This window comes from Eubalaena glacialis, chromosome 3, assembly GCF_028564815.1.
Source record: "Eubalaena glacialis isolate mEubGla1 chromosome 3, mEubGla1.1.hap2.+ XY, whole genome shotgun sequence".
NCBI lineage: Eukaryota > Metazoa > Chordata > Mammalia > Artiodactyla > Balaenidae > Eubalaena > Eubalaena glacialis.
Window position 1 is genome coordinate 189,619,484 of NC_083718.1, and position 13,879 is coordinate 189,633,362.

The 13,879-nt window shown below is 51.4% G+C and overlaps 1 protein-coding gene across 5 annotated transcripts in view; it reads right to left on the reverse strand.

Moving 5' to 3' along the window:
- CAMTA1 (calmodulin binding transcription activator 1) overlaps positions 1–13,879 on the reverse strand; it is an 898,980-nt gene that overhangs the window by 207,843 nt on the left and 677,258 nt on the right. The window contains exon 8 of one of the 5 annotated variants that reach the window (XM_061187143.1): positions 10,691–10,762. The exons of 3 other annotated variants lie outside the window; for them this stretch is intronic. In XM_061187143.1, coding sequence (XP_061043126.1) covers positions 10,728–10,762 — 35 coding nt within the window. In that variant the 3' untranslated portion in view covers positions 10,691–10,727. Of the gene's footprint in view, positions 1–10,690; positions 10,763–13,879 lie in introns of those variants that run through there. One more of the 5 variants, XM_061187136.1, reaches the window with a different exon arrangement.

Below are 13,879 nucleotides of genomic sequence, written 5' to 3' on the forward strand. Positions count from 1 at the left end.
GGGCTCGCCGGGCTTCTTCGCCAGTCACCCTGGCTCTCCACTGTCCCTGCGTCCCCACCCCCTCCTCACCAGGTACCAACAGGACAAACCCCTTCCCATCAGAGGACCCGGACTCTTCCTACTCCTGCCCGGAAGCCCCTTCCTTGTGTTTCTTCTCTCCCACTTGTCCTTCTTCAGGTCGCAGGGAAGACGTCCCTTCTCTGGGGAGCCTTCCCACAGGCCTCCTGTTCTTATTTAAACTTCTGACATTTTGTTCATCATGGATTTTATGCTTTCATTTTGATTTTAAAATATATTGTTTTACAATATCAGTTGGTTTGCCCACCAACGGTTTTTGCATCCCCTTAAATCTTGTGCCCAAGGAGAGGCGAGTGCTTCACTTTTCTTACCTAAGTCCAGGGCCTCCTGAGTCGGGGAGCGGGGAGCTCTCACAGGCCCTGGGCTTGTGGGGTTGTGGGATGGGAGGTACATCCTGCACTGTCCTGCCTGCCTTTCCTTTCAGACTGTGAGCAGCCATGGCCATCCCTGGCTCCGTCCCCCTGGCCCAGGCAGTAATTGGCTTGCAGGCAGTGGGTGCTCTGAAAGTGCCAGTGGAGAGAGGGCCTGGCTCCAGGCTGCTTGCTGCTTGTCAGGGTCATCCAAGCTGGGTTGTGGCCTGAGCAGGAGGAGGGGCAGCTTGGGGAGCAGGGAGGGTGGGGTGATTTCTCGGATATTCAAATGAGAACGTAATAGCCGGGTATCTCTTGATACCTACTATGATCTTCCCGGCCAAGACTGTTCAAGGGAAAATGAGCCTCCCTCTTCTCCCAGGAGCCAGTGCGACGATGCTCAGGGCTGTTATCCTGAAAAACCATAAACTCAGCCATCTCCAATTTAGCCAGACTCTGCCTGAGGCCACACTGATAATAATATTATTATTATTGAAGAGATTTGCATATAGAGGAATCGTTCCCTTGATTAAAAAAAAAAAAAAACAACAGCCAAGAACATCAATAGTATTTCATCCCGTGGCTGTGGATATGGGGAGGAGGGTAGTTCATGGCTCTACAGAAGGTTCTGGTGTCAGGCCTGGGACTGGGATGGCGTGAGGAGGTTGGTCCATCCTCTGCCTGCCGTGGGCTGGAGGCGCTGGTACAGGAAGGGGTGGTAAAATGGGTTCCGGGGGCTGGAGGGCACCCAGGAGAGGGTGGGCTCAGGGGGGCTCTTGGGAACACGTGCTTCCTGGAAAAGAAAATGGTTGAGTGGAGAAACTCCGGGAGCCACAGCCCCAGCCAGCCCCAACGGGAGCTGGGGGATGGATAATCATGCCTAATGTGATGGGGGCTGCAGTGGAGGGGCAGACGGAGTTTGTGTGTGAGACCAAGTCCCTCAAGGGCCAAGTGTGCATCCCCTCGTTTCTGTATCCAGGGCCTGGCCTGGAGGGCTCAGGGCTCGCTGAATGAATGAATGAAGGGATGAATACATGAATGAGTGAGTGACCTGCAGAGGTTTGTGAGAGCTCCTTTCCTGGACTCTTGCTGGGAGTGTGACCCAGAAGAGGGGCCTCAGCAGAGGAGAGCGGAGTGGGTGGGGTAGAAGATGGGATTTAGAGTCAAAGACCTGAGCTGAGAGCCCTGGACCCCTAACCTGCCCCTGTGGACCCTTGAAGATGGAATGAGAGGATGGCTGTGAAATGCAGCACTGCAGATGGTACAAACTGGTGATTCCCAAAGTTTCAGACTGTACAGATGGCAAAGTTTAACAAATGAGGAAACTCTCTCGGCAAGTTAGGAATAGAGAGAAATTATCTCAACTTGATAACAAGCATCTACAAAAAGTGTACAGCTAACATAACATTTAATGGTTAGACTGAATGCTTTCCCCCCAGAACAGGATGCCTGCTTTCACAGTGCAGCACAGCGAGTTCAATCACAATAAGGCAAGAAAAAGAAAAGGCATACGGATTGGCCAGGAGGAAATAAAACTGTCCTTCTTTGCGGATGACATGATTATCTACCTAGAGAATCCCAAGGAATCTATAAAATCTACCAAAAAAAAAAATCCCCTAGAAACTAATAAGTGAGGGCATTCAAGTCACAAGGTACAAGATCAACACAGAAAAAGCTATTGCATTTCTACATACTAATAATGAACATGTGGAAACTGAAATTAAAAACACAATAGCTCCAAAGAAAATTAAATTCTTAAGCATTCACTTCACGAAACGTACACAATCCATATGCTGAAAATTACAAAATGCTGATGAACGAAATCAAAGAAGACCTAATAAATAAAGAGATGTACCCTGTTCATGCGTTGGAAGACTCAACATAGTGAAGACGTCAATTCTCTCCCAATTTATCAATAGGTTTAATACAATTCCTATCAAAATTGTAGCAATATTTTTGATAGTCATAGACAAATGTATTCTATAATTTATATGTAAAGACACAGGGTGTAGAATAGCCAAAGCAAATAAAGTAGGAGAAATCACTCCACCTGATATTTAGAACTAACTATATACATACATACATATATTTATTAAGACAGTAATGTTGGAGGAGGTCTAGACACATAGATCAACAGAACATCATATAGAACCCAGAGTTAGCCCCCCACAAATGTACTCAACCGATTTTTGACAAAGGTATACAAGCAATTCAATGGAGGAAGAATAATCTTTTCTACAAATGGTGCTGTAGTCATTGGACATCCAAAAAAAAATTAACCTGGACCTAGACCTCACATCTTATGCAAAAATTAACCAAGGATGGATCATAGATTAAAATGTAAAAAGTAAAACTACAAAACTTTTAGAAAAAAACATAGGAGAAAATATTCGGGATCTAGGGCTGGGCAAAGAGTTCTAAACTAGATCCTAAAAGCATGATCCAAAAGAAAAGGAAAAATGGATAAATTGGACCTCATCAAAATTAAAAACTTTTAATCTGTAAAAGCCCTTTGAAGAGGACAAAAAGGCAAGCTACAGACTGGGAGAAAACGTTTGCAAACCACACATTCAACAAAGGACTAGCATCGAGAATGTATAAAGAAACTTTCAAAATTCAGCAGTAAAAGCCATCAAGCAATCCAGTTAGAAAATGGGCAAAAGATGTGAATAGACATTTCAGCAAAGATGATATACAGATGGTAAGTAAGCACATGAAAAGATGTTCACCATCATTAGCTTCAAAGAAATGTAAATTAAAACCATAATGAGACATGACTACACACCTATCAGAATGGCTCAAATAAAATATAGTGACAACCTGAAACGCTGGTGAGGAAGTGGAGAAAAGGGATCCCTCACACATTGCAGGGGGAATGTAAAACCATACAGCCCTTCTAGAAAACAGTTTCTCATAAAGCTAAACATGCAACTAACGTATGACCCAGCAATTGTACCCTTGGACATTTATTCCAGAGAAATAAAGACTTACGTTCACAAAAATCCTGCACATGAAATTCACAACAGCTTTCTTTGTAGCCCCCAAATGGAAACACCCAGATGTCCTTCAATGGGGTGAATGGTTAAACAGTGGTACCTCCACACCATGGAATATTACTCAGCCATAGAAAAGAGTGAACTATTGATACACGCAACAGTATGAACGAATTTCTAGTCAATATCTTGATTGCAGTGGTGGCTATACAAATATGTATGTGATAAAATTGTACAGAACTAAACAGACACGTGGGCATGAGAATAAGAACAAGTTTAGCAAGAAAGCTGAGTAAGATTGGTGGGTTGTATCAATGTCACTGTTCTCATTGTGATGTACTAGCGTTTTGCAAAGTATTACTGTTGGAGGACACTAGCCGAAGGGTAAATTTGTTCTCTCTGTATTATTTCTTACAACTGCATATGAATCTACAAAGATCTCAATAACAATTTTCAATTAAAGATGAGGGAACTGCGGGGACGTTGTCTTTTAATTTTAACAAAAGATTCATTAAAAAATAATCACGCCATCTACTGTCACCGTACTTTCATAAGAGAAAGGGCATTTTAAGTGTAAAAAAAAAAAAAGCAGGAAGGTCTCAGGATAAAAGATGGTCTTTGCAAAATGAACATTTAGCTTACGAAAAGCTCACCACGTTTTTCGTATTTCTCTCATTTCTCCAAGGACTGATAAGAACTTCATCCTAAGCGATAAAAGATTGACAAGCATTTGGGAACCACTAATGTTAAGTGCTGGCTAGTCAGATATGATTCTTGGGAAGATGCTGAGTGTGTGTGCGCGTGCACGTGTGTGCCTTTGTCTGGAGGGGATTTTGCAGTCTCCTTCTGCGTTCAGGATAGGCTGGTTTGGGTACAGAACAGGATGCTCTGGAAGGTTCTATGGACACCTGGGGAATCAGGGGCGAGGAAGTTGCGAGGGCCTTTCTTAGGTTGGAGGTGTGGGACACTGGCATCTTCCTTCCACGTTCTCTATTAAGATGCACAGGCTGTGTGGATCCTTGGGTCCTCAGAGTGGGAGCCCAGGACAGCGGGGACCATCCAGGTGAGGGGCCGGTGCCCTGTGAGATGCCCCCGCTGTCCTCGGGCAGATCACGGCTCCCCATGGGCTTCTCTCTCGCTGCAGGGAGAAGCACCTCTTTCAGCTAAACCCTCACCATGGCAGGTCACCCCGTGGCCCCCGTGACTGATGGATGGATGATACTGGAATCCCATGCGATGCCCTGCTCACCCTGCCTCTTGGCCGAGAAGCTCTCACTCAGCACTTCCGAGGAAGGCCTCGCCCTGGTGCCTGGCCACTAACTGAATAACTCTCAGCTCCAAGTTATTCCATTTGGTCAGGAATTAGATTTCGCCCAGCCAGCTCCAGGCACCACGTTAACAGAACTGTGCGGAGGAGAGTCCTGGCAGAGGTCACTGTCAGCCTGCGTCTGCTCGAGGTATGGTGACAGACCCCAGCCCTGCATGCTGGCCACACGTCCTTTGAACACAGGATTGCCCCTGCCGGAACTTTTTGTGTTGTGTGGCTGAGAGGCATCACAGGGGCTGAAGTGCTGGAGAGGCCTGCATCTTACCGTCCTCAAGTGGGGTGATGGGCAGGCAGGATGACAGTGGTGAGGACTGAGGTGCCCTCGACCAGCAAGGGGCTCGCTTTCACACTCCGCTACAAAACAGCCACCGCGGGGGGAGTGACTGTGTTTGGCCCAGAGCCCCAGACCCAAAGCTGGAGCTGGGCAAGTTTCTTAAACACAAACATGTGTCCCTTCATCCAAGCAAGTGGCCTTGCCATGAATTCATCCATCTGTCCATCCATCCATCCATCCATCCATCCATCCATCCATCATCCATCATCTAGTACATCCCAGGCACTGGGAGGGAATCCATCAGAATAGTTAAAGCTCAGAGTTGGAACTAGACTGCTTGGGTTCAAATCCCAGCTCCGCCACCTACTAGCTGTGAATTTACATAAGTCACTCAACCTCTCAGTGCCTCAGTTTCCTAAACCGTGACATAGAGAAAGCAATGGCATGACCCCCTCACAGGGTTTCAAAAATGACGTGATTTAATGCGGGTAAAGAGTTTAACACAATGCACGAGAGAATAAGCCCTCAAAGAAGGTTAAAAACAAACAAACATGACCTGCATTAGATGCTGGGACACAGAGAAGACAAGTTGCTGTCTGGGCCCTAAATAAATTTACGGTCAGTTAACATCCAGCAAGGGCACAGGACAGAGGTTTCTGAACTTGAGTGTGGGGAGGATTTGAAAGGCTGATCCCATAGGGCCCAGGTGGGCCTGGGACTCTGCATTTCTAATGATAAGCTTCTGATGCAATGGCCTATGGACCCCACGAGAGCCTGGGAGGGGTGGGTTCAGGGCTCCTTCCCAGAGTGGACTCTCAGTTTTGAGGTGATTTTTGAAAAAAAAAGAAAGAGGAAGAAGAGGAGGAGGCAAGCGGTCCTGGTGGGGGTCTGCAGCCTGAGAGGCAGCCTGGTGCTGTCGGGGAACTGCAGGGTGTGTCTGTGAGCCCAGAGCCCTGTGTTCCTGGTGACAGAGCCAGGGTGCTGGCCGGGGCCAGTGGGAATCCGCAAAGGGTGGAGGGCTCTATGTGGGAGTAGCTTTTTCTCCCATAGGACGAGGGGCCTCTGCAGACTTCTGGGTGGGGAATGGCATGAAGTGGCTTGTGTTGGACAGATCACCGCTCGGGGCACTGTGGGCGGTGGAGCAGAGAAGGACAAAGGACACTGACGTCCCCGAGATGAGCAGCAGATGACGCCAGCAGCTAAGGGCAGAGGTGGGAAAGCCGGGGACGGCAGGGCCCTGCGAATAGTGGCCGGGGCAGCCGGGGGGGATGTTTAGGAGACAACCGATGGGGTGAGCTGTGCAGGGTGTGGTGAGAGCGGGGGCAGAGGAGGCGCAGGTGGGAGGGGAGGGCAGGCCGATCCTGAGCTCAGCGTCACACCCCCCCACACACACTGGGGTGGGCTGGGTCAGGGGCCGCCCGAGGGGTGTGTCCAGCAGGTGTGGATACGCCGGTCTGCAGCTCGAGGCTGGAGATGGAGGTTTGGGCATCAGGGGCCCAGGTCCTGGGTGTGGTCCAGGTGGCTCAGGTCGGTGTACAGTGTGGCAGGGACAAGGAAGGTCCCCGGCTGAGGAACATACAAGGGAGATTCACAGAGCCAGGAAGAAGCCTGCCTCTAGCCACGAGGATCCCCGGACTCCTCGACGGGGCTTCCAGGCTGCCCTGTGCACGAGGCCTCCGGGTGTGTGGGGTTTCCTCTGCCCAGCGCCCCGGGGAGGTGGCCGGGCGAGAGAGCCGCCCGTAGAACTGCGTGTCCCGAGACCTACCTGAAGACCCCGCCTGCTCCTCCCACCTCCCCCAGCCCCTGCCCACCTGTCAAGGCCACAAGAAGACACGTGCGTCCTCCCTAAAGTCCTCGCCAACACAAAGTGCCACACAGTACCGGGACACCTCTGGCATCTCACCTGGCAAATGAGCTGCTGATGATTTGAGAAGACTTCTAATTAGAGCATCTGTTTATGATCTCAGCTTCAGCTGCATATTAACATCGTTCTCCCCTCCCTTCCTTACCTGGAGCAGGCTGTCTGGCAGGTGAGCAGGGGGTAAGCCGGGAGGTTTCCTTGGGGACCACCTGCCTCTGGTGGGGGAGGCGGGGCGGCCCCTGGCCCCTCCCCTCAGCACCAGGCCCCTCCCCTCACCCGGAGCTGGCAGGCATCCGGCAGTTATTTCCAGAGCACTCAATGCGGGTATTGCCAAATTCGACCTCAGAAGGGAGATTAGCGTTCGCCAGGCTCTTTCTGCCCACAGGATGTGATGGGTACTCGTGAATCTTCGTTATGACATTTGGCTTCTAGAGAGTGATGGGCACGTTCCGTTTCAGGAAGAGTCAACTAAATGGAGCTGTAAGACACACCGTCCTCACCAAGGGGGGAGAGCCTGGCTCCTTCTCCAGACCCAGCTCTGGGTGGGCAAAGGGCCCATCTCCTCTAGGGTAGGTGAGAGGGACCAGGCTCCCCGCCCGCCAGGCTGCCCAACCTCATGCTCTGTTCACTTAGCTGACTTCTACAGGGCAGGCTGGGGGTGCCCGTCCCACAGGCAGCTGCCCTGCAGGGACTTCACCTGCTTGGACCCTCCACTCTCGCACCCCCGTCACCCGGCACTGGGGCTGTTGCTTGGGCTCCTGATGAAGTTGGTGGGGATGAGGGTCAGACCCAGAATGGACAGGCCCGTGGAGAGGGGAGAAGAGGCAAAATAAAGAACGGGGTGGCTCAGCCTCTGAGAGGTCCAGCCTCTCACGTCCTCTGGAGGGGGTTCTTCTAGAGGTCTGGCGGGCTAACTGCCAGCTTTAATTTCCAGGCATTTTTTTCAAATTGCATAAGAAAGAGAGTCTACGACCAGCCATGGGAACTGCTGAAGGCTCTTCCTAAATATACCCCAGCTCCCTTTGCCCACCCGAATGCCTTCTCAGCCCCCCAGAGAAGCTTCTCTGTGTCCTCAGCCCTCTTCTCCAGATCAGAAAGTCAGGCGTATCTGATTGCTCTGTTCATTGCTCAAGCTTTGTACGCGAGAGGTTCAATCTCAGAATTGGTCCCTGGGTCAGACCTGAGTCACTAGCACTCAGAGCTGGGTGCAGGAGGGTCTTCCGGGCCACCTCGGGGACCACCACCTACCACGACAGCATTTCTTTTTACAGGATCTTGGCTCACACCTCTGCTTGGACTCCCCTATCTGTTTTGGGGTGGGTCTCATCATCAGAAAGAAGGTTCTAGAACTAAAGGATTCCATCTTTCTCCCTCTGAAGACAGGGAGTGAGGGTCAAGAGGGGGTATGGAAGCACGTGTTGGTTGCCCTAGGCACCTCTGACCTTGAAGGTTTAAGGGCAGACCCCATATATCACCTCCTCTCCCTACCGGGTAACTGGAGTCACCCACCCAGGAATGTAGCCAAGCCCTTCTTAAGCCTGCGTATCTTTTTTACTCATTCTTCCCTTTGGGATAATATGATTAGAAGAGATAATATACACTAAAGTGCTTTGTAAACTGAGAGTTAGCATATAATGACTGCACAAATGGAGCTACATTTTAGCAGCGCTTTTAGAGTGACGGCCTCTGTGCCGGGTCCAGCCATCCTCATCGCAGCTCAGAAGAATAGTATTATTATACCTGTTTCACAGGTGGGGGGACAGCCTCAGGGAAATCAGAACACTTGGCCAAGTCGCAGGTAGAACTGGACCCAAAACTTCTCCTCCTATGAAGAAATCCCCCTGGGGCCCAACAATTCCACCTCAGGGAATCTATCCCGAAGGTATAACCAGACCAACATACAAAGCATGTTCAGAAGAGCCCTGGTAATTAGCTGTGAAAAATTATAAATAGTCAAAGGACCAACTACCAGAGACTGGTTAAATAAATTATGGTGTGTTTATAGAATGGAGTATAATGTGGCGACTAAAAAGGATCATGCAGATCTATACCCATTAGCCCGAAAAGATGCTCATGAGCTATTATGTAGTGAAAAAAAAAAGCCGGTTACAAGATAGCACTAAATAATACGAGTATATTTTTAAATAAAAGTCCACATAGTTATGTGACTAAATATAGCTTAACAGTTCATACACTAAAAATATTGAGTTATTATATATGGAGGGTGGGATTTCATGTGATTTCTATCAGTTTTTTACTTTTCTGTATTATTGGATTTTTAAACATGGGCATGAATCATTTTCATGATTAAAAAGGAAAAGTAGAGCTGTGTCCATTTTAATAAGAAGAGATCACCAAATGCCCCATGCGTGGACTCCCTTCACGGCAGAGAAGGGTTCCCTTCATTTGTCTAAAAATATGCAATCTTTCCACTGGGGCCCCTTCCTCTGGACTGTGGGGAGGGAGGAGAAGGTTTGTGAGAGTCAGGTGGTCCTCTGTTGTCCCTGGGGTGGGACAGCCTTGGTCCCTTCTCCCTCATGTAGATGGTTCCCTGATTTCCTCCCATCTTGGGAAAAGGGAACGAGGAACACAGAATCCTGAAACATCCGAGCAGGAAGGAGCCTTGGGGAGCCATCTGGTCGACCCTTTCCCCCAACCGGCTGCTTCTACCTTCAGCCCAGCCATTTTGAAAGGTCCAGCTCTGAAGAGGCTGCACTGCAGATGGAAGGAGACTTCTTCCAGGCCACAAGAAGAGCGGGTGGGCTCTGGACCCCGACCAGCAAGCTGCCTGGCCGCCACTGGCTGCCCCCATCCCCACGGCCCCTTCCTCCTCCCAGCCCCCATTCCGCAGCGTGACTCTGACAGGAAGCTTCAGGACAGCAGAACAATTTAATTCCTATTACAGTATAAAAATTAATAACGTTAAAATGTCATGATCATCCCAAACTAATTAAGCATCTAATGAATAATTAGCTGTGGACCCAGCTGCCATTTTTGGTCGTTAATTTAAGCAAGTGTTTTAAGTTCTGAACCAAACCCCTCTGAGGTGGAGCCTGCAACTCTGTGTTCAGTGGCAAAGACATACAAAAGCATCGTGCATTTCCCCATCTGCAGGGAGGGAGGAGGGGGCAAGGAGGTGGCTCGGGCGGCGGGGAGGGGCTGGTGCAGAGTTGGCCCTCTCTAACTTGGGCAGCTGCTCTGGGGAGGGGCCCACGTGAAGACTTGGGGGCCATCAACACCCTGAGCCCCTGGGTCTGAGCCACCAGGCTCCACAATCCCTCCACATGTCTGCTGGCTCAGAGGCCGGGATCAGGCAGACTGTCTTACTGGGGCCTGCATTCCCCCGACCTATTGCCCTCCAAGCCTGTTAAGCCTCAGGGAGGAGCAAGGGCCTGGGGTCATTTAGCAGACTTGCCGATCGGATCCTGCAAAAGTGAAGTCACGTGTCTGAGGCTCACGCGAGGCGTCAGCGTATTGGGGGCCGAAGGAACGGATGCTTGGGATACAGTTGGAGCCTGGACTCCCCTCTCGCTCCCTGGTGCCCCTCACCTCAAGATAAGCTGGGGCACTTGGGAGATGTCACCCTTGCTGAGGGACAGCCTGGCGTCCCAGCAAGGGCCCTGGACACGGTTTAAACCCGAGGTGCCAACCGCTGGCTGTGAGGCCAACCCTCACTCAGCCCTTGAGATAGCTCTGCGGTTAGTACTCACATACGAAACCCCAGGAGGAAATGGGGCCCAGAGAGTTTAAGTGACTCACCCAAAGTCACACAGCTGGAAAGTGGCAGGGCCTAGATGACAGTCAGGCCTTCTGGCTCCGTAGTCTGTGTTTTAGATGCTGCCCCTCATGGCTGCTTTCTTTCTAACTTCTGAAGGAACCCTGCCAAGGTCACAAGAGCAAGGAACTGCCGGAGCCAGATGGACACCGGCCGCGAGTGAGTGATGCTGTTAAGGGGACGTGATCTCAGGTGGAGGGAGCCTTCAAGGACCCCTCTGGGCCCTCAAGGCCAAGCAGAAATCAACAGACAGCTTGTCCTTCTGGGTTTCCTCCAGATGTATGACTGTCTTGAATCTCAGTCGTACATCTCAGCTGGTGTGCTCTGCAGCTAACAAAGAGGGTGCCCCAGGGGTCCCACGTGAAACAGCCTCAGGGCCCTAGGACTCACAGCTCTCGGCTCTGCGCCCAAGGTGCCCCTGAGGGCAGATGGCTCCCTTCCCCGTACTGCTCCCTCAGAACCTCAGAATGTGACTGTCTTAGTCGGCTCGGGCTGCTGTGACAAAATACCACAGGCTGGGCAGCTTGAACAACAGACGTTTATTTCTTGTAGTTTTGGAGGCTGGAAGTCTGAGATCAAGGTGCAGGCAGACTTGGTTCCTGGTGAGGGCCCTTTTCCTGGGTTCACAGGGCAGAGGGAGCGAGATCTTGAGTCTGCTTTTCTTAGAAGGACACTACTCCCATCGCGGGGCCCCACCCTCATGACCTCATGAATGCCAATTACCCGCAGAGGCCCCACCTCCAAATACCATCATATTGGGGGTTAGGGCTTCAAGATATGAATCGGGGGTCGGGGGGACACAATCATTCAGTCCACGGCATAACCTTACTTGGGAATAAGGTTGTTGCAGATGTAATGGGTTAAGATGAGATCATACTGGTTCAGTGTGGCCCCTGATCCAACGTGACTGGTGTCCTCGTAAAAAGGGGAAATGTGAACCCAGATGCACAGAGGAAGACGCCATGTGAGGATGAAGGCAGAGGCGGAGGTGATCTCCACAAGCCCCGGGACACCAGAGAGTGTCAGCAAACCACCAGAAGCTGGGAGAGACGCCTGGACCAGATTCTCCCTCACAGCCTTCAGGAGGAACCAACCCTGCCATCACCTTGATCTTGGTCTTCTAGCCTCCAGAGCTGGGAGACAATAACGTTCGGTTGTTAAGTCGCGCGGTCTGTGATGCTTGGTGACAGCAGCCTTAGGAAGCGAATACAGATGTCTACAGGCACCTCTGATGTAAATCCAGGGCAGCTCTCCAGACACCCCGACAGCCTCCATCATTGTTGGTGAGACCCCTGCAGTCAGCCTGGAAGCTTTTCTTTCTCTACATCCCACATCTGCTTGGCCATCGGATCCCACGGCTACAACTCAGAATCTGTCTGGAATCTGGCTGCTTCTCACCACCTCTTGGGTACCACCCTTGGGTACCACCATGGTCTCACACCTGGGTCACTGGATGCACGTCCCCCCTGGTCTCCACCCCTGTCCCCTACACTCTCCCTCTGACAACCAGTGGGATGGGGTTGGAATGTAGGTCACTTGTAACTCACAGCACTCCCATCTCACTTGGAGAAAAGCAGCTCACAGGGCTCCCTCTAAGACCTCCCCTCCCACCGCTCTGCAGCGACCTCCCTTCCATGAAGAGGCTGTGCACACTCGAAGGCCTTGGCGCTGTCCCCTTTACCGGATGCTCTTCCAGCTTTCCCCTGGCCACTCCCTCCCCGCCTCCCAGGAGAAACCTGCCCACGTGGAGAAACCTCCCCAGCGTGGCCTGTCCAGCTGCCTTCGGGCACTGCTGTCCAGCAGACATCACTTTCCCCACCCCCACTTTCCCTGCCACTGATGTCGGCCTTGCCCTGTGACCCTCTTTGGCCAGTGCAATGCGTTCGGACGTGACTCCCCAGTAAGCCAGGTCCTGGAGTGAGGTTCACGAAACAGCCCGAAACTGCCGCTCAGCGGGGGCAGAGCCACTGCAGCTGCTACAATCGGAATAAGAAATAAATGTCTGTTCGTCTCAGTCTCCGAGATTCCCTGCCTGTTTGTTATGCAGCAGACCTGACTAGTTGGATGCCTCCCTTCCCCACTTGAAATCGCAACCTGTCCTCCCTCAGGGACACTCCTGGTCTCCCCCTCCATCTGCTTTACTGGTTCTCCCCACAGCACTGAGTCCCTCCTCCGCATGATATGATTGACTGATGATGGGTGTTGCTTGGTGTTGTCACCCTTGCTGGGGGGTAAGCCCGGGAGGGCAGGGTCCTTGATCTGCTCTGGTTTTTGGAATATTCTAGATGCCTAGAGCTGTGACTGGCAGGGGCAGGTATTCAGTGCTCGTTTTTGAGCAATGAATGAATGAGTGAGTGAATGAATGAGTGAATCAATGAAAAGCACCCTCATGGGTCGACAACAGACAACCCCCTCCCCCATGGAGGAAAGGCCTCAGCTCCGTGCAGGCAGGAGATCCTGAGGGGCCCAGGCTCCGAGTTGGGCAACCCAGGGACGTGGTTCCATTTATCCAGACAAGCCTGAAATTCTCAAGACTGGACCAGAAATCCTGGGAGTCTCAGAAGATACGGAGAAAACACAACGGGCTCCTGCCACCCACCGGTCCCTCGGACCTGTGCTCTGTCCCCAAGGCTCCCAGGAGAAGGCTTAGAAGGGGCTTCCTCTGTAAAGCAGAGCTCAGGGGCCAGGAAAGCCACCGGCCTGATGTCTCAGCACAGGGTCCCACGTGACCAGGAGCCCCAGCAATGGCCAGGTTCTGGGGAGAGAGAGTCCTAGAAACATCACCAGCCTGTTGGGGTCCGTCTCCAGGGCTGTGCCCTTCCCTGGCACCTGCCTAGGGCATCCCCTGGGTAATTGCTAAACGAAACAGCTCCAGACCAGTCCAATCAATTCCGGTGGGAGGGGAGGGGCAGGAGATTGTCATTTCTTTTCCAGGCCCCCCGGGCCTGAGAACTGCTGGGCTTGACTCTTCCACTTTCCAACACAGGCGACTCTGTAATCAGTGCTTTAATGAAACAGGGAGTGTTATTTCAGGTCCTATGCTACCAAGCGTGGCACCTCTTCCTGGCCTGGAGATTGGTTGGAAAGGTATCTGTCTGGTCCTTGGGTCAGTCTGCTTGCCCAAAGGGACCCATATCGCCTGGAGGAAGCGTATTTTGGGGCAGAATGATAGAGACTGGGGCCCTGGAGACTCACTGGTGGGCAGGAGCCCTTTTCCGCAC